This window comes from Heloderma suspectum, chromosome 1 (assembly GCF_057233095.1).
Source record: "Heloderma suspectum isolate Gila_16-S chromosome 1, 16-S_ref, whole genome shotgun sequence".
NCBI lineage: Eukaryota > Metazoa > Chordata > Lepidosauria > Squamata > Helodermatidae > Heloderma > Heloderma suspectum.
In genome coordinates, this window is record NC_139458.1 from 153,886,729 (window position 1) to 153,908,963 (window position 22,235).

General features: G+C 42.4%; 1 protein-coding gene and 1 long non-coding RNA gene across 17 annotated transcripts in view; one reads left to right on the plus strand and one right to left on the minus strand.

Annotated features, from left to right (window-relative positions):
* The window catches only part of LOC146358299 (uncharacterized), a 51,084-nt gene extending 48,026 nt beyond the window's left edge, over positions 1–3,058 (minus strand). For 11 of the 13 annotated variants that reach the window (XR_014784051.1, XR_014784053.1, XR_014784055.1 and 8 more), the window contains exons 1-2: positions 2,933–3,052; positions 2,112–2,224 (exon numbers count right to left, since the gene is read on the minus strand). This is a non-coding gene — a long non-coding RNA (uncharacterized LOC146358299). Of the gene's footprint in view, positions 1–2,111; positions 2,225–2,932 lie in introns of all 13 variants that reach the window. The other 2 variants (XR_014784050.1, XR_014784059.1) reach the window with 1 other exon arrangement.
* A 45-nt stretch (positions 3,059–3,103) lies between these two features.
* The window catches only part of SEC22A (SEC22 homolog A, vesicle trafficking protein), a 34,585-nt gene continuing 15,453 nt past the window's right edge, over positions 3,104–22,235 (plus strand). For 2 of the 4 annotated variants that reach the window (XM_084807413.1, XM_084807425.1), the window contains exons 1-2: positions 3,104–3,162; positions 19,841–20,044. In XM_084807413.1, coding sequence (XP_084663539.1) covers positions 19,863–20,044 — 182 coding nt within the window. In that variant the 5' untranslated portion in view covers positions 3,104–3,162; positions 19,841–19,862. Of the gene's footprint in view, positions 3,163–8,319; positions 8,509–19,840; positions 20,045–22,235 lie in introns of all 4 variants that reach the window. The other 2 variants (XM_084807420.1, XM_084807433.1) reach the window with 2 other exon arrangements.

The window sequence follows — 22,235 nt, forward strand, 5'->3', positions numbered from 1 at the left end:
GCTGACAGCCATCGAGGTCCCTAGGATTTAACTCAGCCTTACTAGATGAGTGGATGTAGCTCTCCATCCTTTTAATATAATCAGCAAGCACACATGATTCCTCCTCTGATTAAATAAATTCAATTACATGGTCAAACACTAGATTAGACAGAAGGAGAAATTAAGTAGGATGTGGTCTCCTGTGAGGAGAAGAAAGACTAGAAATAAGATGAAGAGTAATGGAAGTTTGATAGAAGGGAGTGCAGGCAAGTTAAAACCTAGTTGAAAATGGGTGGGAAGAATCATCTCATCACACTTCAGAAAGCAGAGCCTTCAGATAAATATGAGTCTCATCAGGGAACTGAGTAATTGGATATGGAGAATCCTTCTTCAATGTTGTCAGTTCAAATCAAGTGCAGCTCAGTTAAGAGAAAGAGTAACTAAGATCTAAAGATTGTTTGCTGGCCTTTGTGAGATGTATTAGGTGGCCGAACTCCACTCCCCAAGGACAACTGTCTATATAAGAAAAACGATCACTATGACTATTAGTGATTCTCATGCTTATTTTCCAAAGATGATACATAAAATTTAGATAATGTATGAAGAAAAATCATTCTAGGCATTTCCAAACAAGCAAAGATCCCTACACATCCAAAATTTTTATTAGAGGTAAGGTATAGACAACACTCTTCTTTGATGTTAAACAGCTTCCATTTTAACTTTACTCTCTGGTCAGATCTATTGCCTCCAGAATAATAATGTTTGCATGGTACACATGGGAGGCTGGTGCTGAGGTCCTTGATTCTGGGAATAAATGGCATATGTCATGTCCCATAATATCTTGTTGCTTGCTTTACATCACATGGAGGCAGCCCATAGCCCTCGAAGGACTCCAGTGCGGTCTGCGTGAATACTTACCACCACCACTAAATCATGCTCCCGCAAACCTGCCACTCAGCTGTTTAGGAGGAGCATAATTGTAAAGAGAAAGATGGTACTCAGTCCTCCGCATGAGGGAGAGGAGAGGGAAAGCATATGAGTGTGCCTGTGTGGTGTTTGTGTGTGAATAGGGGAAAGCTGTTTTCCTTAAGGAAAGATCTTCCTATTTGCAGCTGAATCTGGCTGTGTGGAGTGTTGACTGGTGAGCTCCTTGTGACATCATGAGGCACTTTCCCCTCTGAAGTAGTTTTCAACTTCAAAACAATGGCTGTGTGGGTGCAGGGCCAGAGTCCAGAGCAGGCATGGTTGGGCACTTGCAGAGGGCCCACACCTCAGCAGGGGCCTACTGAGAAGACCCCCTTGGAGTTGCTCCTCCTTTTCACCATTGTAAACCTGCCTCTTGCTCTGGCCTAGACAACAATGGTGGTAAGGAGGAGCTACTTGCTCACTGGCTCTCTGCCTGTCAAGCGAGCAAGTGGTAGCAATGATGAGAAAGAGGATGAGGAGCAATAGGAGCTGGCAACAATGGCGGTGAGAAGACAGAGAAGGGGGTATATTGAGGGTGTGTTGCCTGAAGGCCCTGAAAAACCTGGAGCTGGTACTGTGCAAATGTCTTTAAAAACGAAAAGGCAGGCAGTTCACCAGTCCCCTCCACAGGGGGAAGGGAAGGGCATTTTACTGAATGAGTTTTACTAATTTGTATGTCTCTGGCATTCCAACCACAAGAGCAAATTGGGATAATCCCAACTGCAAAATTTGTGCTTCAGCTACAGGGTTTTTTTTTAGTATATCTGTACACATCTCAATGTTAGGAGTAAACCCTAAATCTGACTGTTAGGAGTTTGAAGCCTTCTAGATGTACAGAGGGAAGAGACCACTCAGCTTTCTTATAAATACAGAAAAGTTTCTAGATCTTATGTTTAAGGATCAAATGATGTTGTGTCCATGGTTTAGACTCAAAAGCTCAAACATCGTAACGCTGATGTAATAACTATCAAACAGTACCGAATGGACGGTTACTACAGTGATGTAGGTAAACATAGTATCTTGCATGTACTGTTGGTCTTGGCCCCATAGACTCAGACCTTCCCCACTTAGAACCACTTCCTTCCAACTGCAGCAGTTCTACTTTTAAAAAGAAATTGATAGGAATATAATAAAGAGTACTTCTGAGCATATACAAAGTGCTTTACCTGAGCAACTGCAGCCTGTCTTCACACACCTAGAATTAAGGGTAGATGGGAGGCCTGAATCTTATCTCACCACTTCTTTAAAGAAAACTGTCCTCACTTCTATTGACAAGATTCTGCAAAACAGGGAATTCTGAGTTTAGGGAAATAATTTATGGAGACATCTCATAGTAGCACTAGACATAATGCTAGAACCTTATGAATAGAGTCTACTTGATCACTTTCATCACTGTGAATGATTCAAAGATAATATGATATTAAAAGATTTAATTCATGGTTTAATGACTTTTTGAGCAGGCAATAAAGTAAATTACATTTATTTTATCATGTCATATTCTGGGTCAGTTGCAATAAAATATTCCACATACCACTGTCCAACAGACAAAATTATATTTTACAATTTATTAATCAATTTCTAGTGATTTGTATGGACTATTCCCCCTTTCTTTGATCTTTCAATTTACAGTTACCACAGCCCAGGAGAATCTGTGAATGCTAACGCCCCCAAAGTAACTAATACATAATCAAAACACAAAGATACTATTATAACAAATAATATTCCTCCTCGTTGCAAATCCAGTTTTTGTATCAGCCTGCCACAGTCATCAGTGAGATTATACAAATCCTCAGGCATTTTAAAAACATTATGTTTATATCTGCAACTTAAGTACCAAGATTTGGTAGTAAGCAAGCACTTTACAGCTCAGTCCTACTCAGAAGTAAGTCCCACTGAGTTCAACGGGGCTTACTCCCAGGCAAGTGTATACAGGAGAGCACTCTCCGTCTTCCACCCACCCTGGCACCCTAATGGCGGCTGAACACACCTCAGACCAATCACCATCCAAGGTGGAGCTTGCTACCCCCACAAAGCAACGGCGGCCCAGAGACGCTCTTATCCCCGCAGAGCAATGGCGGCCGCGACGCAGCGTCGTCACGTGACATCCCCTTCCACAGGCGAGCGCTGTGAGTGTGACGTGTCAGGCACCCAGAACGCCACGCGGGAGGCTTTCGAGCCGCCGTCCGGCCGCTGATGCTGCCGTGTCGATTAAGCAAGGTAATCCCGCCACCCCTCCCCCACTTCTCTGCCCCTACTGGTTGCCTAGCAACTGAGTCTGAGATACCCATAGATGCGCGGGCCCTTTCTTTAAGGCCCTGGGCAAAGGGGGGCGTGTGTACTGGGGAGAGGGAGGCAGGTATATGGCGTTCCTCCTAGGTCACAGTGGCCCACGGATATACCCCATTTCCACAGCGTGTCATTTCCTACGTTCCTTGAGACCTGGGAGGGAAACTGTGCCCACAAGGGACAGGGAAGCAAGGGTTGCCCCCTTCTGTTTCCTGGCAGGGTTCTTGTGCCTCAGAAATTCCATGACAGGTGGAAATTCAGCAGGAGAAGTTCTTCATTCTTGTGCATCTCTAGTGGGGGGAAACAGCTACACCTAATGAATCCTTGCCTGTCACACAGCAATTCAAGACACAGTAGCTATGCTGGGAGTGGAGAGGGATTAACTCCATCCCCAAATGCCTGAGTATGTATGTATGTATGCATGCATTTGTATATGTGATTTGCTTTTTCCCCACAGGGTTTTTGGCAAAGATCTATGGGGAGGACTTGAAAAAGAAATACTCCTGTTTAGGACTAAGGGAACTGTTGTTGTTCAGTCATTCAGTCGTGTCCGACTCTTCGTGACCCCATGGACCATAGCACTCCAGGCTTTCCTGTCCTGCACTCTCTCCCGGAACGTGCAGGCCTGTCTCTTAAATTCAGCATTTCTGAATGCAAACCTTTCTCAGGGGCTTGTCAGTAGTTGTGGGGGACAAAGGTACACTTCCTTCTACATCATCTTTCCAAACAGGGCATGTGAGGGAAGATGAAGGTATCTTGTCTGTAAGTTGTCCACTATTTGAGGTTGGGAAAACCATGACATTTTAGGGCAATTGCTGTGCATATTACAATGGAAAGTTATTAAAGTGGTTAGTAAAGATAGTGTGCATAAGAGCTACTTGAACATGCTGTTGGTGCTTAATAATATTATAGTATTTATCATTTGCTGTAGTTCTATAACACCTACTAACTGAAGGTGCCTGGGAAGTTTACAGAATAGAGACTAAAGGCATAAAATATAATACTAAAACATAGCATAAGATCTCAAACCAATTTAAACAACCACAGAATAAAACCAAAATATAAACAACACTACTGCAAAGGTTTAAAAACCACAAACACATTTTTAAGTCTAAAAAATCTGGGAGAATAAAAAGGGTTCACCTGGCGCTTAACAGACTACAGAGTAGGTGCCAGGCAAGACTCTCTGGGATGGGCATTCCACAACTGGGATGTCACCACAGAAAAGGTGTAGGGGCCATTAGTAATAGTCCATCTGACCTTGTTTGGCCAACAGTACCTGGAGAAGGCCCTTGGAAGATTACCATACAGGGGACTACTGAGAGTCATAGGACTTATTTCTGTCTAAACATGCATAGGATTGTGCCTTCGATGCTCGTAAGCCTCCAAACTCGGAGGCTTATCAGTATCCAGTGTCGAGCGGGAGGTGCAGCAAAGGCAAACCTCACCTTCGCCGTGCTTCCCTCTCTGTATTTCAGCTAGACAGCATTTTTTGCCTGTCTAGCTGGGGCATCTTGGAGGGGGAGGGAAGGAGACTGGAGAGGTGTGTAAGCCACCTTCTCCAGTCCCCTTCCTGCTCACTAGAACACCCCCTTTACCGCTTCTCTGAGGTTCTTTTGCAATTTCGGAGAGGCAGCCAGCGCAATTCTCTCCACATTGGCTGTGAGGAGGAGGGGGTCGGGTGGGGAACACGGTTTCCTGGTTCTGAGAGTGGAGTAAAGTCTCAGACCTCGGATTCAGGAATCCAAAGTATCCTATCCCCCCCCCCAATCCTGCCTAGGAGCAATAGGACTGCTCCCCCCCCCCCGTCTTTCAGAGATTACCTTAATGCAACTATCTTTATCTGCTGTATTTGTTCCCACTGTGTCAACTCAAAAAGCTGTAAGTGTGTGGTGGAAAGAGGAAGTTGTTTCAACAAGGAAAGCTCAATCAGATATTCTTGCATATAAATGATGTTAAAAATGCTGTTACGGTAGCTTTCATAGTTTCATTGTAATCTTGCCCCACAAAACCCTTTTCATCATACTTCTGAAATTTGTATTGGCTGCTAGTGTTGTTGATTTGCAGTGCAATTCTACACATGTTTACTCAGAAGTAAGCCCCATTGAGTTCAGCTGGACTTATTCCCAGGAAAGTATGTAGGATTGCAGCCTTGGTGTTGCTAATCACAAGCATTCAAGGGGATCAGGTAACCAAAGTATTGCTTTGTCTGTTCTCCTTTTGATAGCGTATCAGGTAGAATAAGCAAAACAGTTCACTTCAATTCTAGGCGAGCTACTGTCACAAGACCCCTTCATGGATCACTGCCTTGTTGTGGCGAAGGGGCTTGTGTAATTCAGTGAAGCCATAAGCTATGCCATGCAGGGCCACCCAAGACGGACAGGTCATGGCAGAGAGTTCTGACAAAATGTGGTCCACTGGAGAAGGAAATGGCAACCCACTCCAGTATTCTTGCCAAGAAAACCCCATGGAACGTATCACAAGGCTAAAAGATATGACGCCGGAAGATGAGCCCCTCAGGTCGGAAGGTGTACACTCCAGGAGAGAGCGCAGGACAGGAAGGCCTGGCATGCTATGGTCCATGGGGTCACGAAGAGTCGGACACGACTGAACGACTGAACAACAACAACTGTCACAAGAATGGAAACTTGCTTCAATTTTAGGGTATTATTTTCCATTCATTGGGACTGCCACAGTTTGACTTTTTAAAAAGCATTTGGGTATATATTTCAGTGTTATGAAATAAAATATGTTCGTTTTATTTTGCTTACAGCCAAAGCTTCAGGTTATCAAGTGTTTTATTATTAAAGCACGTAGTTTTTATGCACCCGTAGTGTTCTGCAATGATAGATATCTGGTGATTCTATATAGCTGGTCTGAGAACTTAGTTTGTTATACTGAATCCTTTTTTTGTTTTGTTAGATCATAGTGGCATGAGTGATCCTTTAACATATACCATTATTACAGGTTGCAAATTAATTAAATAGGTATGACAAGGCAGTTGATTGATGAAATCTATAATATTTGGGGAATATTCCTACCCCCCCGAAACACACTGTTCCCAGATTTTCACGCTGCTCTCCTTGCTCTCATCACCACTAAATCTCCTCCTACCATACTCAGTATTTTAGGTGCCTGTTGAGGATAAAGTCTTATGCGCACACAGGCCATGTTCATACGTAATGATAATAAGGATTTCTGGCTTTTAAGTTATTGGCACTGAGGTGATAACTGTACATGTAGCCCTCTCATTCTCACAAGTCTAGAGTAAACATAGGTCAGCGCTATGGCAGCTGTGTGATCTCCAAAGCAACGGAGTGTCATCTGGTAACTTGGAGGCAATTTTCAGTCACCGTTGGCAACCAGACAAATGGCTAATTACAAGCTTGTTGTAATGTTAAGAATCATCAAGTAAACAATACAGCAGTCACTTTTGTTAGTGCAAGCCTCTTGTGGGTTGATTTAAGAAATCAGTTGGCACATACAAACATATTGCTGGAGTACAGATTTCATCTTTTTTTCTTGCCTATGTAGGCTTATGAAAATCAATATATACCATCATGTGCCATAATATTTATGGCATTTTCAAATTTTGTAATGCATCCTATTACATGATTATGTTTCTGACAAATCCAAATGTTTTTAGAGGATACTTCTCAGATCCAATCAGGAACAGTCCCATAAATATGTATTTTAAAAAGAAGAAAGCTTGCAATAAGGGAAGAGATTACCCTTAATAATTGTATTTATTCAATATATGTTTTAAGGTGCAATCTTGTACATGTTTAAGCAGAAACGTGCATAGCAGCCTGTGGAATAGTGAGGGTTGTAGGACATTTTCGGTCTAAACATGCATAGGATTTTGCCTTTAGCCACCATTCAAGTCTTACATTGTTCAGCATTCCAATCATTTCTAAACCTTTTGCTTTCTTCTCGAAACATAATATTTTTCCCCTTCTCTAACGAATATACCATGTAATTTTATTCATGATCCCCAAGTCCCATAATATACTATTGTTTCAGAGATAGAACAGCCTTGGTTCTCTAGTATTTTGCAAATAACCGTTTGGTTGCAACTTTCATGTGGAACAGCAGTGCTTTTTTCTTTCAGGACTAGTCGTTTCATGTAATTTAGGTTACAATTGTAAACATATTTACCAGGGAGTAAGCTCCACTGAATACAGTACAACTTACTTCTGAGAAAACATGTGTAGGATTGTACTGTTAAGCATAATTTTGGGTTTAGAGACGGATTGATCATAAGCATATTGTGTACTACATGCAGAATCTGTGACCAATAATGTTTAGGTTTAGGTTTTATATATGTCCACCAGTGGTGTAAAACATATGCACCACCTTTTTCTCTTCTCACTTTTAATTACTTTCATGGCTATTACGAAAGGTTATAAGGTGTTAGATACCAGTAATTTGTAGCAATTCTCTCAGTACTAAAGGTAATATGTGTGTAGATATCTATTGTTTCCCAAATATGCTTCTGTAAATTAACTGGTAGATCAGTTTTTAGAGAGTTTCCACCCCCTTCTATCAAACTTTTTATATGCCTATATAGAACCCTTCCTCACTCTTTACAAACTAACTATGTTTCTCCAACTGTTTGCTGTGAACATTTAATTTCACTAGATGTGACGTTAAATGCCTCTTTGCATTTAACATGCACATGTTTACAGTGCAAAGAGTTGCTGCTGGGGCTGTTTATTATTGAGATCACAGCAGATGCAGAGGGGGAATTTAACCCTTTTCTCATGTACTCCTCCTGATAAAAATCACTCCTCTAAAGCCGCAATTTGTATTGGGAGGAAACCTGCCATTGATACTATGGGAGCTTTCCTACCAATGCAAATAGCAGATTTGGAAGAGTGATTTTCATCAGGACCATAGCAGTGGAGGAAAGAGTTAAACTTTCCCTCCATGTTTGCTGTAATCTCTGTAATTATCACACACAGACACGGCTGCTATTTGCATTTTTTATAATGTGCACATTAAATGCCAAAATGGATTAAAGGTGCAAAAATAAATAACACATTTGGTGCTGTAAAGCCAAACAACCTAACAATTGATTCCTTACAGATAAGACTTCAGAGCAAACACACAGTTCTGCTGCTTACAAGGGTCTTCTCACTTCAGTGGAGCAGCCTTCCTCACTGAAGAAAATGGGAAAGATTTCATGTGGAGGAGCTCTGTGTGGATGTCAGTGCATATGATGGTCTGCACTGGAGTATTTCTAAGTGTGAAAGATGTGAGAAGGAAGGTAATAGGGTAACAATCTTCTTCAACGATATCAACAATATAATAGCACTTTGCAGGCAGGTTCATCCACAAGCATGTCTCATATCATGCAATGAGAGATGAACACTGTTTTATAAAACAATGTCCAAGGTCAGTTCCTGGGAACCGACCTATCCTATGGCCATCTAGCTGCTGACTAGCGGCTATAGGATTGCACCCTAATTTGCCTTTGCATAAATAGTTCAAAGGAAGTGAATGCTATTTATCCAGGATTTAGAGAAGATTTTGTAAAATAGATCTAGTCATATATCTCTCTAACCACCTATAGTTCTCTGGTATTTGGCTTTTGTGCCCCTGATTCTAGAATACAAACACCCACTGGCAGAAAATTATATTCTGTATTGCCTATATAAGCAGCAGAACAGTTTGAAAGCCATGGAAATTGCATTATGCAATAAGGCTACCAGAATTATATTTTTCCCATGCAAGATTAGTGATGATAAAGCATTAATATTGATTAATGAAAATCAGAGCAAGGAAAGATCTTTTGAACTGTCACAGGGGGGACAGCTATTTCTGTGCAGTCTAGTATTAAGACGGAACTGATGGACCTTTTATTTTAGGATAACTGTTATATAGTATACAATCTAGTAAGTAAAATGTTGGAACACAATGTTGCATGTGTGAACCACAGGCCACCTCAACTGGCATATATGCAGTTAAGCTCTTTTAGTCGCATGAACAACTAATCTAATTCTAGTATTTTATACAGCATACTGTTACACTGCATTTTTGTGTCGTTTAAACATCTCCCTTCTTGGTTCTATGGTGTTCCTAACCTTTAAATTATAGTACATTTGACGGGCTTTAAAAATAATTTGTTACTTAGCATATATGCGATATTAACTTTTTTTCTTTTTGGTCATGCCTTACAATGCACAACACCATACTGAGATCCTTTTTGAAGATGTATTGAACACATTTTATGTGACTTGAAAGCATGACATAAAACTATGTTTGTTATATGAATTGCTAAATCAGGTAGACCACCTTTTCACTGTCCCTCTGCACTAGTTCTGTAAATACAAGCCTAGTTCTCAATCCGCTTTAGTGCTGGGTCTGGTAAATTGGAAGCCACATATACCACCGTGAAGGATTATTTTCCTCAGATATGTGACAAAATGTTGTAGAATTCAAAATAAAATCTGTATATCCAAATAACTTATTCTTAATTCTCACTTCAGGAGGTTCAACAGGAAATTATTTTATATAAAAGTGAGAGAGAGAAACAAAAAAAACACACCTCCATTATAAACTCTTTGGACTGGTGCAATTGTAATGCTACCCAGTCTCTCACCATGGTTAAGAAATTGGGAGTGCCACAAGGATTTCACACACATTTCCCCCCTCTTCCATGTGAATTCCCTTCTCCCTTTCATTCTCCACTGGTTCTATGGTGAGGCAGTCTTGTCTTTTGGGAAGCTCCTCCTGGTTGGCAGTTTATGCTGCTTCCCTCCATGTGAAAGAGTTTCCGTTCTCTCCGTCCAGGTTTTTAAAAGGATTCTTTTTATAGGGAATTTTGTGTGTAAGCAGCCTCAAAACAGGATTGGAGAGTATCCTCTTTCCCTGAAGGTAGGTCCTTCTGTGGATTAAACTATTGGAAAATAGAAGACAATTCAGGCACCTAGAGAATTCCTGTACTTTAGACCAAATATAGGTCTGACAAGAAAGGAAAGCTGTCCTATAAAATTTGCAAAGCAGTTTCAGAGAAACTTTATGCCAGTTTTTCTTCAGAGAACTTGGATATGGCATGTTCTCAATCACAGTACTTGTTCCTGAGGAAACAAGAGCCCCATTCAGGTGTTTATCTGCTCGTGTGTAGGGCTAAAGCATGTAGGGAGATATGTAGGTGCATATGTAAGACCTGCCCCCAGCACTCCCACATACCCAGTACCCAGTTAGGCCTTTGCCTGTTGAGCATGAAGGTCTGAAGAGGGCTGTATAAGTGCATTTAGCTGAATATGTTTACAGAGTTCCCACAATCACAAACCCTGCCTTATCAGGTTTTTTGATCATGAGGACTCTGTAAGTGTGTTCAGTGGAATGCACTTACATAGCCCTCTTCAGACCTTTGTGCATAGGGATGCTGGGGGAAGGGCAAATGCCTCAATGGGGCTCTTGTTTCCTGAGGAACAGCTGCTGCGGTTGAGAACATGCCATATACTCGAGTTCTCTGAGGAGGTATTGGCATAAATTTTCTCTGAAACTGCCTTGTAAATTTTATAGGACAGCTTTCCTTTCTTGTCAGACCTATATTTGGTCTACAGTTCAGGAATCCTTTAGGTGCCTGAATTGTCTTTTGTTAGCCTGCATAGAATTAAGTTTGATAAGATTGGGCGGTGTGTGTGTGTGTGTGTGTGTGTGTGTGTGTAAGTAAAACCTTATTGCTAGAATTGCTGGGAGCAGTCAACATTTCCAACTTTCTAGCAGTCCTCACCACTACCGTTAAAAAACTACAACAATCCATCAAAAAATCTTCTGAAATGGGATGACAGATTCCCACTATACCCCTGAGACTAGTGTGATAATGAATTCCTGCAGAGAAAGACTATGATTTGGTAGATGGCATGTTGCATGTGTACTGGAGAGCTCTGTGTAGGGATCCCTACTTGTCCATGGGGCATTCTGGATGGTCTTGAGAGAATCTTAATGGTATTTTTGGTCTTAAAATGGACATTTCAAACCCCTGCCCCCCCTCCTCTCGAGTCATGCCCACTCCTACCATCAGCCTTTCCCAAGGGGAAGGACAGTGTGGAGGGCAGCATGCTGGCTGGGGTGCCACTGGTTGAAGGTTCCTCAAGCATTTTCATGCAGCAGCATCTAATCTTCTACTCATCTGCCTTTCCTGCTTTGGAGCAGAAAATGCCAGTTGTGGGGAGCAGGGTGCCAGTTTGTCCCTGTGAAGCCAAGGTCTTTGGAAAACCTGACCATGCAGCTACCAAACAATTCCAAGCCTTTCTCCCAGGTCTGGAGTTGCAGCACTGGTAGAGATCACCATACAACTGCTAGGATGATCCTTGCCCACCTCTGCCGTTTCAAAGTTCAGAGGAGGTCAGGCTGCTTGTCAAAGGGCAGCACCACACTCGACATGAAGCCTGCATACACTAAAAGCATCCCTAAAAGTCCTGTTTCATAAGCGCCACAGTGCTTAGTTTTATGAGTACTTTAAAGAGAGACTTGACTGTTTCTTAATTACAGTTTGGGATATTTTACCAAAGGCTTCCTAGTATGCATGTATAAAAGCCTGCTATGAATTATTACTCATGAAGCCTACTGCATTATGGATGTTTTAATAAACTCTTTCTGTTTTCAGCATATTACAAATATCCTGTATCTAATGGCTAGGAACAATTTCTAAGGGTAAATCATAATCCTGTATATTAACAGCAAACTTGTTTTCTGAGTGCCGATCCTTTTGTATCCCGAAGAGCACTATCTATGCACAAGAGGGAGGTATCATCAGGCTTGGAGAAACCTAGAAGTTTGCAGAAGTACCAAAAAAAATCTCTTAGGGATAAGAAAACCTAATGGGAGGAAACATCCCAAAGGAAAGAGGACTGAGTATGCTCAGTGACCATGAAATCCTGTCAGACTGTTGGGGGGGGGGGAATAGAAAGGTGGGGAGGATGGAATGGACTGTTCTGGAAATGGGTGTAGTTGGCTCGAATCCTGAACAGAAGTACTCTACACTGCAACATTTTCTTGCAGGTCCTACTTATATATACTAATAGCAAACTCAGCAGGTGAGCACCACTATGGCCTGGCGGTGTGGCCATAGAGAAACAAGAGGAAAGTATCAAAATGCTCAGGAGAACTTCAGGATTTGCAGAACTACGCAACCCTTTAGGAAAAAAATCCAAAGGGGGCAAAAAATGCAACCCGATGAAAACTGAGTATGTTCAGCAATGACAGAATGCTGAGTGTTGGTAGAAAATGTGGGATGGAAGAAGGCACTATTGGCTGATTGGAGCCTGAAACAGGAGCACTTCACACTGCAACAATTTGTTGCAAGTACAATTTCTATATTGTAGCAGAGACGCGGGTTTTTTTGTTTAGAGAGGAATACTTTGCTGCTGCATTGTTTAATGTTCTTCCTAGTTTTGTACATTCAGTTACTTTTGAAATGTCCAGCTAAATGCTATATAAAGAAAATTCCTATTTATTGAACCTCTTGGCAGCAACTGGAACTAAAAGAGGCCATTAGTAGTATTCTGCTGGAAAAGCACCAGAGAAACAAACATGCAGTACATTCTACACCCCAGATAGGACCCCTGGTAGAAAGAGTTCTAAGCAGCCAAAAAATGAGTCTATACTAATACTGTCTCCTCCTCCTCCAATCACATGCATAGCATTCCCTTGATTTCTGCAACATTTTTTTTTGGCCTTCCCCTGTCACACCGCAGTCTTCTCACCTCTATCCTCTGCCAAAATCATTCAGATCAGCCAATGTGCCATCCCTCCTCAAATTTTTACACTGGCTTTCAACCCCCTTCTAACTCCTGATCTTTATCATTGAAGCTCACCATATATGTCCCACTCCTACCTTTCAGACCTTACAGTGTTGCACGTAGACAAGCAACAAAACTAGACAACAAGGGGGGCAGGGAAGGAAAAGGAGGATTTGTGTGTGTCTTAGGTGACAGGTTGAATGGTATAAAGCAGCTTTCCCAACCTGGCACACTCCAGATATGTTGGTCTGCAACTCCAATAATTCCTAGCCAGCGTAATTCCCAGCCAGGAGTTGTAGCCTACCAGATCTAGACGGCATCATGTTGGGGAAAGCTGGGATAAAGGGATATGGAGCATAATTGAGGAAGGGAAGTCTTAGGAGGAACGAGGAGCCTTTGACATACCATTTTGAGGTGGTGGTAAAATATCCTGCTAGAAATATCAGGCAGACAACTGGTGTTGAGTGTCTGGGTAGGGTGGGAAAGGTGTGGCATAGGGAGGTGTTGTTGTTGTTGTTGTTGTTGTTCAGTCGTTCAGTCGTGTCCGACTCTTCGTGACCCCACGGACCATAGCACGCCAGGCCTTCCTGTCCTGCGCTCTCTCCCGGAGTGTGCTCAAGTTCATATTCATTGCATCCGTGATGCTATCTAGCCATCTCATCCTCTGCCGTCCCCTTCTCCTTTTGCCTTCAGTCTTTCCCAGCATCAGGGTCTTTTCCAGGGAGTTTTCTCTTTGCATTAGGTGGCCAAAATATTGGAGCTTCAGCTTCATTATCTGTCCTTCCAATGAGCAGTCAGGGTTGATTTCCTTTAGGATGGACTGATTTGACCTCCTTGCAGTCCAGGGGACTCGTAAGAGTCTTCTCCAGCACCACAGTTCGAAAGCATCAATTCTTCGGCGCTCAGCCTTCCCTATAGTCCAGCTCTCACAGCCATACATTACTACTGGGAAAACCATAGCTTTGATTAGACGGACCTTTGTCGGCAAGGTGATGTCTCTGCTTCTTACTATGCTGTCGAGGTTTCCCATAGCTTTCCTCCCAAGGAGCAAGCGTCTTTTAATTTCATGGCTACAGTCACCGTCTGCGGTGATCTTGGAGCCCAAGAAAGTAAAATCTGTCACTGCTTCCATTTCTTCCCCTTCTATATGCCAGGAAGTGATGGGGCCAGATGCCATGATCTTCGTTTTTTTAATGTTGAGTTTCAAACCAGCTTTTGCACTCTCCTCTTTCACCCTCAACAAGAGTTCCTCTTCGCTTTCTGCCATTAGGGTGGTATCGTCTGCATATCGGAGGTTGTTGATAATTCTCCCAGCAATCTTAATTCCGACCTGTGATTCATCCAACCTGGCATTTCTCATGATGTACTCTGCATATAAGTTAAATAAGCAGGGTGACAATATGCAGCCTTGTCGTACTCCTTTCCCAATTTTGAACCACTCGGTTGTTCCATGTCTGGTTCTTACTGTTGCTTCTTGACCCTCGTACAGGTTTCTCAGGAGACAGGTAAGGTGGTCTGGTACTCCCATCACTTTAAGAATTTGCCACAGTTTGTTGTGATCCACACAATCAAAGGCTTTAGCGTAGTCAATGAAGCAGAAATAGACGTTTTTCTGGAATTCTCTTGCTTTCTCCATGATGCAGCGAATGTTGGCGATTTGATCTCTAGTTCCTCTGCCTCTTCGAAACCCAGCTGGTACTTCCGGTAGTTCTCGGTTCGCATACTGCTGAAGCCTAGCTTGTAGGATTGTGAGCATCACCTTGCTGGCATGTGAAATGAACGCAATTGTGCGGTAGTTTGAACACTCTTTGGCGTTGCCCTTCTTTGGAATTGGAATGTAAACTGACCTTTTCCGGTCTTGTGGCCACTGTTGAGTGTTCCAGATTTGTTGGCATATTGAATGCAGCACTTTAACAGCATCATCTTTTAGGATTTTAAATAGCTCGGCTGGAATACTGTCATCTCCGCTAGCTTTGTTGTTACTAATGCTTCCTAAGGCCCACTTGACTTCACTCTCTAGGATGTCCGGCTCAAGTTCAGTGACCGCACTATCATGGCTATCAGGGACATTCAGATCTTTCCTGTATAGTTCTTCTGTGTATTCTTGCCACCTCTTCTTAATCTCATCTGCTTCTGTTAGGTCCCTGCCTTCTTTGTCCTTTATCATGCCCGTCTTTACACAAAACGTTCCCTTGAGATCTCCAATTTTCTTGAGGAGATCTCTAGTCTTTCCCATTCTGTTGTTTTCCTCGATTTCTTTGCATTGTTCATTTAAGAAGGCCTTATTGTCTCTCCTTGCTATTCTCTGGAACTCTGCATTCAGTTGGATATATCTTCCCCTTTCTCCCTTGCTTTTCGCTTCCCTTCTTTCCTCAGCTACTTGTAAAGCCTCATCAGACAGCCACTTTGCTTTCTTGCATTTCTTTTTCTTTGGGATGGATATCGTTGCTGCCTCCTGAACAATGTGACGGACCTCCGTCCATAGTTCCTCAGGCACTCTGTCTATCAGGTCTAATCCCTGAAATCTATTCCTCACCTCCACTGTATATTCATCAGGGATATGATTTAGGTCATACCTGAACGGTTTAGTGGTTTTCCCTACGTTCTTCAATTTAAGCCGAAATTTTGCAAGAAGCAGCTCATGATCTGAGCCACAGTCAGCTCCAGGTCTTGTTTTTACTGACTGTATGGAGCTTCTCCATCTTTGGCTGCAAAGGACATAATCAATCTGATTTCGATATTGACCATCTGGTGACGTCCATGTGTAGAATCGCCTCTTGTGCTGTTGGAAAAGAGTGTTTGCTATGATCAGCATGTTCTCTTGGCAAAACTCTATTAGCTTTTGTCCTGCTTCATTTTGTACACCAAGGCCATGCCTGCCTGTTATCCCGGTGATTTCTTGACTTCCTACTTTAGCATTCCAATCCCCTATGATGAAGAGGACATCTTTTTTTGGTGTTAGTTCTAGAAGGTGTTGTAGGTCTTCATAGAACCGATCAACCTCAGCTTCTTCGGCCTCAGTGGTTGGGGCATAGACTTGAATTACTGTGATGTTGAATGGTTTGCCTTGGATTCGTACTGAGATCATTCTATCATTTTTAAGATTGTACCCCAGTACTGCTTTTCCCACCCTTTTGTTGACTATGAGTGCTACTCCATTTCTTCTAAGGGATTCTTGCCCACAATAGTAGATATGATGGTCACCTGAATTAAATTTGCCCATGCCTGTCCATTTTAGTTCGCTGATTCCCAAGATGTCGATGTTCAATCTTGCCATCTCATGTTTGACCACCTCCAGCTTACCTTGATTCATTGATCTGACATTCCAGGTTCCTAAACAATGTTGTTCTTTACAGCATCGGATTTTCTTTTCCCCACCAGACACATCCACAGCTGAGTGTCCTTTCGGGTTTGGCCCAGCCGCTTCACTCTTTCTGGCGCTACTTGGAAATACCCTCTGCTCTTCCCCAGTAGCATATTGGACACCTTCCGACCTGAGGGGCTCATCTTCCGGCGTCATCTCTTTTAGCCTTGTGATACGTTCCATGGGGTTTTCTTGGCAAGAATACTGGAGTGGGTTGCCATTTCCTTCTCCAGTGGACCACATTTTGTCAGAACTCTCTGCCATGACCTGTCCGTCTTGGGTGGCCCTGCACGGCATAGCTTATGGCTTCACTGAGTTACGCAAGCCCCTTCGCCACAACAAGGCAGTGATCCATGAAGGGGATAGGGAGGTATAGCTGGATGTTAACTGTAAATGGGTAGTGCTGAAGGCCGTAGGTTTTGGTGAGGTGACTCAAGGACAGAACATAGGAAGAGAATAGCAGGGGACTAAGAACAGAAGCTCCCCAATGGAGACAAGAAGCTAGAGAAAGAGCTGGAGCTTCCCTCAGTGGGAATCTTGAACAAGCATGATAGGAAAGAGGAGAACCAGCAGAGAAGAGAACTGCAGAAACCTAAGGCATACATGTAGTCAAGGAGGAAAGGCTGGTCTGATCTAGGCTTTAGTTTGTTTATCTGGATAATACTGAGCCCCAAATTTCATTCATCCATAGTAGTTTGCTGGTAAGCCCTATTACCACAGATGCCATACCCTCAACATCCATCCTTTGCTGCTGAGTTGGTAACTGGAGGGGGCCAGGGGCCAGGTGATACCACAGTGAACTGTATTCGGCCTGGGGTCCCACAGTTGCTGATCCTTAGTATATTTTCTAAAGCTACCCTTTCAATCCTCTTGACTTCTTGTTAGCTATGTTTTTGTGGGATTTCCTGAATTTCTTTTTCATTAAATGGTGTATTTTTTGGCAAGCACACCACAGCTTCTTATCTTCCACAATCCAAGTGTTTTAGTTGATTCTGTCATGGCTGTCTTTACAATAGGGTACTTCTGTATTCTTTGTTTGTTTATTCTGTATTCTTTGTATTCTGTATAGTTTGTTGCTATAACATTTTCTGGATACATTTCAATCTGGTTTCTGGTTTGGGACTGAGACAGTTCAGGTCACACTGGTGGATGATCTGTGCCAGGAACTAGACATTGGGAGTGTGTCCCTATTGGTTCCGCCAGAACTAACTTTGATCATAGTATCCTTTTGGGTGGTCTGGCTGGAATGGCACTTGGGGGCACTGTTTTACTGGTTCTGATCCTTCCTGACTGGCTGGTCCCAGGAGGAGGTGGCATAGTGGTCATTGGCTTATTGTGCTCTGCAGGGTTCTGTTCTATCTGCCATGCTGTTTAATATTTGCATGAAATCACTGAAAGAGGGTGTCCAGAGTTTCAGAGTGCTGTGTTGTCAATATGCAGGTGACCCCCTCCCCCCAACTCTTCTTCCAAGGAAACTGTTGAAATACTGAACAGGTGCCTGAGGTTGGCAATGGAGTGGATGAGGGTAAAGGGATTGACGTTTAATCCAGACAAGACAGAGCTTCTTCTGTCAGTAGAAAGCTGGTCAGGCATCAGACTACCTTGGATATGGTAGCACTTCCCTTGAAAATATGGGTTCTCAGTTTGAGGATGTTTCTGGACCTTACTTTGAGTCTAGATGACCAGGCCTCAGCTATGGTGAGGGCTTAACCTTGTACCAACTGCATCCATACGTAGAGACCTCAGATCTGGTGATACATGCCTTAGTTACATTTCATTTGGACCACTGTAATGTGCTCTACATTGGGCTGCTTTTGAAGAACAGTTGGAAACATAATCTAGTCCAGATTCCAACAGCCAAGCTATTAACAGGAGTGGACTATCAGGGTCATATGAATCTACTGTTGCTGCAACTGCACTGGCTTCCAGTCTGTTTCTGGGCCCAATTCAAAGTGCTGGAGCTGACATATAAAGCCCTCTATGGCTTGGGAGGGGGTAACCTGAAGGGCCGCTTTCTCCTGTATGGAGCTTTTAAGATCTTCTTATGAGGTTCTTTCCTTTCTGCCATTATCTCACTGGTGTGGATGTGGGAGAGAGTCTTTTCTGGAACTGTCTGCCAAAGGAGGCCAATTTTACCTCTTCAAGGATGGCCTTGTGCCACCTGATGGAGAACTTCCTTTTTCGGCAAGCTTTTAATCTGCCAGTGGGTTGAATTTTATCACCTGCTGCTTTTATGTTTTAGGTGTTGGGTTAGTTTCTGTTGCTGCTTTTAATTTAAACTATTGCTTTTTACTGCTGCTGTTAGTTGATTATTTTTGTTGTTGTTGTTGTATCTTTTTGCTGTTTTATTAGTAGTATTGAGTGGCCCTGTTAAAATGTTAGGGTGAGGATATAAATACTTATACGAAAGAATAACATGGGTGAAATAAAATGTCTCCCTGTCTTGCTCCTGCTGTTATGGGAGTGCAAGATGTTATTGATTAGCAAGAAGGATTATGAGCCTTTACTCTTTCTTCATACCTTTTCTTGAAGGCTCCAGGAAGAATTTTGTGCATGTCATCATTTGCTTTTTTTCTTTACTTAGAGCTGAATCCCTTCAAATGAGCATTGCAGGACCTATTCCCATATATTGCTAGTGTAGATAACATGGGTCATAGATACGTTTTAGCGAAGACTGGGAGAAGCAAATGCTTCCAATAGGCACTTCCTCATGGAAAAATACTAGTGAATATGTGCTGTTTGTAGTTTAATCCAGTCTTGTAAACTGCCACTTTGTTGGACATCTGGAGTGAGTAGGAATTGGCTGCAAGTGGCCAGTCAGGACTTTTTTGGAAGTTGGAGGAAACTTGGTTCTTTTAGGGAGCACTCCTGTGGGCCCCTAGGCAGCGTCTGAGCGGCCATAGGATATTTTGGATTCCCAGCTCCGAGGTCAGTGACAGCGCTGTGATTTTGGAGCTGGGAAGTGAACTCCGACTCCCCTCCCCCTTGTAGCTGCTGTGGGAAGAACTGTGCCGGCTGCTCTCCAAGGTCAGGAATTTGACCTCAGAGGACAAGGGAAGGGGGTGTTTCACTGGGTAGGGAGGGAAGGAGACTGGAGAGGCCAGGTTACAAGCTATCAACCACCTTCTCTCCCCCTCCGAAACACTTTCATTGGACAGGCTGAAAAGCCCATCCATAGAAAATGCAGAGTGGGAGGATGGGGAAGTGGAGATCACCTCCATTGCTCCTCATGCTCTATATTGGATGACGGTAAGCCTCTGAGTTCAGAGGCTTACAATCATTGTGATAAGATTGTGCCCTTAAGGTTTCAGTATGCCATGAATGGCATGCTGAAGGTGTATATGGGTAGATAAGTCAGTAGATACTTTCTGTAGCTTTGGCCATACTTGTGAGGCCAATGGAATCTTTTCAATCACTAGGTAATGGGGGCTCTAGACATAGAGAATGAAAACAAAGCTAAATATGAATGTACGTGTATGTTGTGTTTTAGATTTTCCTTGCATCTGCTTGCAATGTCCATGATCCTGTCGGCCTCAGTGGTCCGTGTAAGAGATGGACTCCCTCTATCAGCCTCTACCGATTATGAGCAAAGTGTTGGTGTGCAGGAGTGCAGAAAGTACTTCAAAACTCTCTCAAAGAGACTTGCTCAGCTTCCAGACAGATGCATGCTGCAAGCAGGACAGTATAACATAAAGTAAGTTTTCTATGGGATTTACTTTCTCCCTGCAACTTTGTTCTGTTTTGTTTTATATAAATTTGCTAGCTGCTATAATAGTGGTGAGGAAGCAAAGCAGCCTATTGCTTTTCAAAATTGAAATTAGCTCTAAGATTGATGTGATTTCAAACATTATAACTATGAAGGAATTTGTATGAATGCCTTTTCCCCCGTGAACCTGCATATCAATTGTGGTCATCTTCAGAGGCTCGGCTCTGCATTCCACTGCCAAGAGAAGTTGTAGCTGGTGGGGGCCCTTTTTAGTGGTGGCACCCTGATTTCTGGAACTCCTTCACACAGGCGGTTAGACTGGCCTCTTCTCTGATGTCTTTACATGGGTTGTGAAGTCATTTTTATTCCTCCAGGCTTTTTGTGTAGCCTTATTTTGCTTGAGCATTTTGATAGGACCTCACCTGTATTTGCTGAGAGTGGTGGGTCACTCTTTTCTTGCCTTTTCTTACTGATTTCAATATGTTTTGTGTTGCTTCTAGACTTAGTCATGATTAGAGCAGACCCCTTGAAATCAATGAGATATATGTTTAGAGATGTGAAGGACCAGAAAAATCCAACCCCTATTTCCCCCCCCCCCCAAATTTTGAAAAGTAGAAGTTTTGGATTATGAAATATTTTATTTTAGAGTGATTAATAAAATGTTTAAGACAGGCTGTTCATATATTGCTACCTGGCCTTTACTCCCCCAAAATGATTTCTTAAAACTATATAATATAGGACTATAGATGTAAAATTTTGAAGTCATGGAGAAAAAAATGGTGCACCATCTTGATGGGCCATATGACTCTGGATTGACTTTAGCATCCATTGTTTATATCAGTGTTCACAGCCATAAGCTCAGTTCCATGATGTATCTCCTATATGATTAAAGAAACTAATCTCAGACTATTTTGACCCCCTCCATTTTTCTGGTACACATACCATATTTTTGGAAAGTTTCATTAAAAAGAACAGGCGAGAATTTTCGTAGAACATACTGCATGTTCCTAAAAAGAAGTGGCCCCTAGAGCTGTACGAAGAGAACAATTGTATTCTGTAAAAATTGATGCAAATTGGGAAAGAATTATATTCACAGTGCAAAGTTAAGTCATAGCTCTCATTATCTACGTAATGTTTGCCTCTGTGGCATTGACCTTTATAAGCCAACTTTCCCAGATGATCTTGATAAATGTTTGAGGTTTCAAAAATAAAGTATTTTTCTTTTAAAATACTAGTATGTCAAGCCTAATTATTTGTAAATGGTAGTATCCAATTGTGCCATTCCATTAGCATGACATTGTGCTAGAGGAAGCTAGGTTCCAAACTAAGTGCAAGAGGAGAATTCAAGTAAAGTTATATTTGCGCATGCACGTTCGCACATTATGCTTGCACAACCGTTTGTGCAAAACCCTTGGGCAACCTTTTGGGCAACCAGTTGTGCATTCCCTTTGCACAGCCCATTGTGTAACCAGTTATGTGCAACCAGTTGTGTGCAACTGGTTGCACAATGGAAAGATTCAGTGGAGCTCTGGTAGCGCTATTTGAGTTTGCGGAATATTGGATACTTCCCATTGTGTCCAGTGTGTGGTATGTACTTCAAATTGTCCTAGAACTGCTGTTTTGAATTGTGTAAGGAAATAATGTACTAATGCAGTACTTTAATGGAATGTTTAATAAATGAAGAGTTTAAGCATATGCCAGAGTTTCAATTAGAGGTGGGGAAATTTTCCAGCTTCTGATGACTTCCCTTAATACCATCTCTCAATAGGGATGAAGAAGCATGGTTGCTAGAAAGGATTTCTTTATCTAGCTCATAAAGATAATTCTGAAGAGGTATTCTTTTGTGTTTTGGAATGATGCCACTGTCATGTTATGCATAATCAATAAATAAAACATTCTGAGGTGAAGAATAAGTTCATGTGCCTTCCTTTATCTGTTTCTTCCTTTAAAGGAGCAAAATTCTATCTCCCACTCTTCTGCTTCTCTGTCTGTCTGTCTGTCTCTTTCTGTGTGTGTGTGTGTGTGTGTGTGTGTGTGTGAGAGAGAGAGAGACAGACAGACAGACAGACAGACAGGAGCTGGGTTGTCACTCATTCTTGGTAGAAGGGCACTGCCTACAAGAAAACTCCCTTTTCCCCTTGAAAACAGTGTTACACTTTGTCATGAATAGTAATGCTTT